Source organism: Arachis hypogaea, chromosome 4 (assembly GCF_003086295.3).
Source record: "Arachis hypogaea cultivar Tifrunner chromosome 4, arahy.Tifrunner.gnm2.J5K5, whole genome shotgun sequence".
Classification (NCBI taxonomy): domain Eukaryota; kingdom Viridiplantae; phylum Streptophyta; class Magnoliopsida; order Fabales; family Fabaceae; genus Arachis; species Arachis hypogaea.
This window is the reverse complement of record NC_092039.1, coordinates 44281306-44285651: the sequence shown is the minus strand read 5'-3', so window position 1 is coordinate 44285651 and position 4346 is coordinate 44281306. Positions and strand designations below refer to the sequence as shown.

General features: G+C 28.0%; 1 protein-coding gene across 1 annotated transcript; it reads left to right on the top strand.

Moving 5' to 3' along the window:
• The first annotated feature begins 622 nt into the window (after positions 1–622).
• Positions 623–3811, top strand: LOC112796733 (pathogenesis-related thaumatin-like protein 3.5). The gene is made up of 3 exons (XM_025839315.3): positions 623–723; positions 1006–1669; positions 3386–3811. Exons 1-3 carry the CDS (start codon positions 663–665, stop codon positions 3519–3521), a joined length of 861 nt encoding a protein of 286 aa, XP_025695100.1. The 5' UTR covers positions 623–662; the 3' UTR covers positions 3522–3811.
• Positions 3812–4346: the final 535 nt, after the last annotated feature.

Below are 4346 nucleotides of genomic sequence, written 5' to 3'. Positions count from 1 at the left end.
ATATATTAAAAATAAATTAAATTATACATATATTTATATATAAATAATGGTAACTAATTTTATAGTTAAGTTTTGGTATCCAAATATCATTTCTGTATTAATATTATAAAGATTAAAATTAAAAACATATATTATTATAGGATTAAACATAAGCTAATTAAATATCTAAAATCAAAATTTTAGAATACATTATGTATGATTTAGTGTATATGGTACGCCATCTATATCTCCCTTTTAGATGACTCCCCGCACCATCAATGGGCATGTTTAGTTGTTTCACAGAATAACTAACAAAACCGCAAATCTTAATCATGCATGGATCCGATCATAGCCTGCCACGTGTCAGCTACTAACTTTTATTCAAACATTAAATTTTGTGAGTTGGACAACACAAAGTTCAACAGCTTTGCCACGTGTCAGATTCATCAAATGTCTACCGTGATGACATATGAAAGTGCATGAACAATCAAGTATCGAACCTCGTCAAACTTACTTGTATCTATGTACTAGGAAAGGAATAATCCAATTCCTTTCACTAAATTCATACCTTTTCTACCTTCTTTCCTCACGTATTCTTTCTACCCTCCCTCCTTTTATACCGGTACCTCATTTCACACCCTTCAATTAATCATATACTATAACCGAGAATTAGGCACACAAATATGGCCTCGCTTCATCAATTGATTTTATCAATTTCTTTGATTCTAGCAATATTTTTCTCAGGTAATAATGGCTTGAAAGATAGTCATTTTCATTAAAGAATAAAAAAAAGCGAAATTTGCACTAAGATTGTTGCTCCTGATACGACCATGCAAGTGAAAAATAAATAAATAAAAGGCAGCATCAAATACTTTTGGTTAGATCTAATAAAGTTTTAACATTATCTCACCTAATTAAAGTACCTGATTCAAACTAAGCACACTTCTTTTTATTCTTTTATAGTATACATAACATTTACAAACTTAAATGTTTTGTTTGATTTCGATTTTCTTTTGTGGGACACAGGGCAAAGAACATCGGAGTCGGCTAGAGTATTCACCATAGTTAACTATTGCAAGGAGACGCTGTGGCCAGCAGTTACACCTGGAGATGTCTTCAACGGAGGAGGCTTTGTTCTAAAACCAGGCCAATCCAGGGTGTTCACGGCTCCCGTCGGATGGAGCGGTAGGATTTGGGCTCGAACTGGCTGCAACTTCGACACGAATGGAAACGGTAAGTGCCTAACAGGAGCGTGCGGCGACACTCTGAAATGCTCGGCTTCCGGGAAAACCCCTGCTTCATTAGCAGAATTCACACTAGCAGCAGTGGACTTCTACGATGTCAGCCTTGTCGACGGTTTCAACGTGCCAATATCGGTTAAGCCGATCAATGGAAAGGGAAACTGCTCGACAGCAGGGTGTGACTCCGACCTTCGATCCGATTGCCCCAAAGAACTTTCCCTGAAGGCGAACGGAAAGATAGTCGGCTGCCGGAGTGCGTGTGATGTGTTCAATGCTGATGAGTATTGCTGCAGAGGGAACTATGGGAACCCAGTTACTTGCAAGCCTACGTATTATTCAAAGATTTTCAAGAAAGCGTGCCCTACTTCTTATAGTTATGCTTATGATGATCCAACTAGTATCTTCACTTGCTCTGGGACTGATTATGTTATAGCCTTCTGCTCTTCCAGGTTGGTACAGTGGTGCATTTATTATACAGTTATAAAACGAAGGTGGTTATTCATAAGATATATTTACATGAAAATAAATCTAAGACGTTATACCTATAATATATAGTTATTAAAGTTAATTTTTTAAAAAATTTATCAAAAAATATATATATATATATTTAATTATAATTTTTTTATATTTTTATTTTTAATATTACATAAAAGAAATATAACAATATCAATAATACATTATAAAATTATAAAATACCAATAAGTTATAGGTATTTAGTTAAAAATGATTAGATATCTTGTTAATTAAAATTAATTCTTTCAAAAATTTTAAAAATTTTGAATATAAATTATAAATTATTAATTGTTTGAAAGACACAGTATCTTTATAGAATATAAAATATAAGATATCTTTATAAAATTTTTTTCTTTTAACAACGTAAATTTAGAAGAAAAATGAGTATTTTTTACAAGAAAAGAATATCTAAAATACATAATGTGATTACTAAAATATAACTACGTAAGTGATTTAACAAATTAAACAATTTTTTAAAAATAAATATAGAGATTATTATATAAAAACTATTTTAAAAAGTACAAAGATTTTAGGTATGACATTAAATTAGTTAAGTAAAAAATATTAGTGAATTAACCAATTAAGACATAAATCTATCACATAATAAAAAATAATACATATAAAATTATTAAATTATTATAATTTTTTTATTTTTTAAATATATATTTCATATATAAATATAGTTTTTTAAAATTTTAGGGGATGAAAGCCACTATTCACTCCCTCTAGGTCTGTCTCTACCTATTATATTAAATATTTTACTCAAATATATCATGTTATTTAATCGTTTTTAATTATTTTTTTACATTAAAAGATCTTTATCTTAGTTAAATTAATTTTTTTTTTATCAAAGTCGTTATAATGTCCATAAAGTGATAGTTAACAATTATAATAAAGAGAAAAAGAAGCTAGAAAAACCTTTTTAAGATATGTTAAAAAAGCTCGAATAAACTATTTCAAATTCTCAATACACTTTTTTTTAATACTAATACATTTTTTTTAATATTTGTATTTTAGTAAAGGAAAAATATAAGTAACCAATAATATTTTTAAATAATGTTTGAACAATATAAAATAATAGAGTTAAAAAAATAAATTAATCTTAAATTTAATTAATAGCATTAAATTAGAGTGTAATGTAATTGATGATTGTTCATGTTATTCAAGATATTCATTGCTTCCTAGCATTTTCCTTTAGTAAAAAGTCCTCGTAAAGATCTCGTACAGAGCATGCATTAATTGTTTTTAACTTTTTATCAGCATATAATATTAAAAAAGTTATCGAGTGCTTCAGAAACATTTATATTTTAGTAGTTTTTACCATTAATCTTAATTAATTAAATAGTTTATAATAAAAATTAAAACATTGGTTAAAATGGATCGAAATTACCTATCCAGTATCATATCTTTATGTTTCACCAATAAAAATTAAACACTTATTCAAATGGAACTTATAAAATCACCAAATTAATAATAAATAAAAATTTAAATATACCAATTTTTGTTGATGAGGCATAAAAGAGAACATGATATAGTGTTATAGGTAATCAAAAATTCGTTAAGAAAACTAAAGTAGGAAATTTTTAGTAGATCAGTGTTAACGCTATCTTGAATGAACAAAATCTTAGATGTCTTTTAATTTTCTTCTGCAGGAAACGAAATGTATGCACGTATCATAATAACCAACTTCACTGCAGTGGATCACAAGGCTTAAAATCATTAATTGAAAGATGGGGAATAATAGTTCTAACAGTATTTTCAGTGTTTGGTCCATTGATTATATTCTAGACCGCACCTTAGTCCAAAATTCAAATTCATTTGACATACAAAGAATTTCAACTTTCAAGGGCTTGTGTATGTGTGGAACCAGTTGGGAATTTAATTTTTTGTTACTTTTTTTTTTCTTATCTTTACTTTTGGAGGAGGTTGGCGAAAAGAGTGTATGTATAGAAGTGGTGAACATGTTTATTCCTCTTGTCTACTAGAAGCTAATTAAGCTGTTGAAGCATATTCTTTTCCTTCAATTTAAGTAAAGAGGGTGATGTGCGTTATTCTTATCTATCCATCATCCATTTCTATTTTTGTCTGTGCTGCATGTACCATAAAACTGACTATTCTGGGATTCGAAAGAAAACATGCCATGCCAAAGGTATATTCGTGTCACAGTCTCGTCGTAAAATTAGCCCTGGCTAAGATAATGTCTAATGTAGGATGATCCATCTTAAAATCATGATCCCAACGAGAATAAAATTAGGATCAAATTCTCAATAATACTTGCCAGACAAAAAAAAAAATTAGAATTTGTCTAATTAAATATTTATTAATTACTATAATAATTAATAAATGTTAAATAAAATAAATTTTGGTTAATTTTAACTAAATTTTTTTTGTTATAAAATATTTCTGTTTTAATAAAATCTTACCTAAATCTAGTACGTATCAAGTCAAATTGTTAGTAGAGTATGAAATGAAGGGTATTTACAAATTTGATTAATTAATATTATTAATATTATTAATATTATTATTAATATTATTAATATTAATAAACGGTTACTAACCGTTTTGTACTATTTGGTTGAAGGGACACAATCTTTTAAGGATTGTGTATGTTCA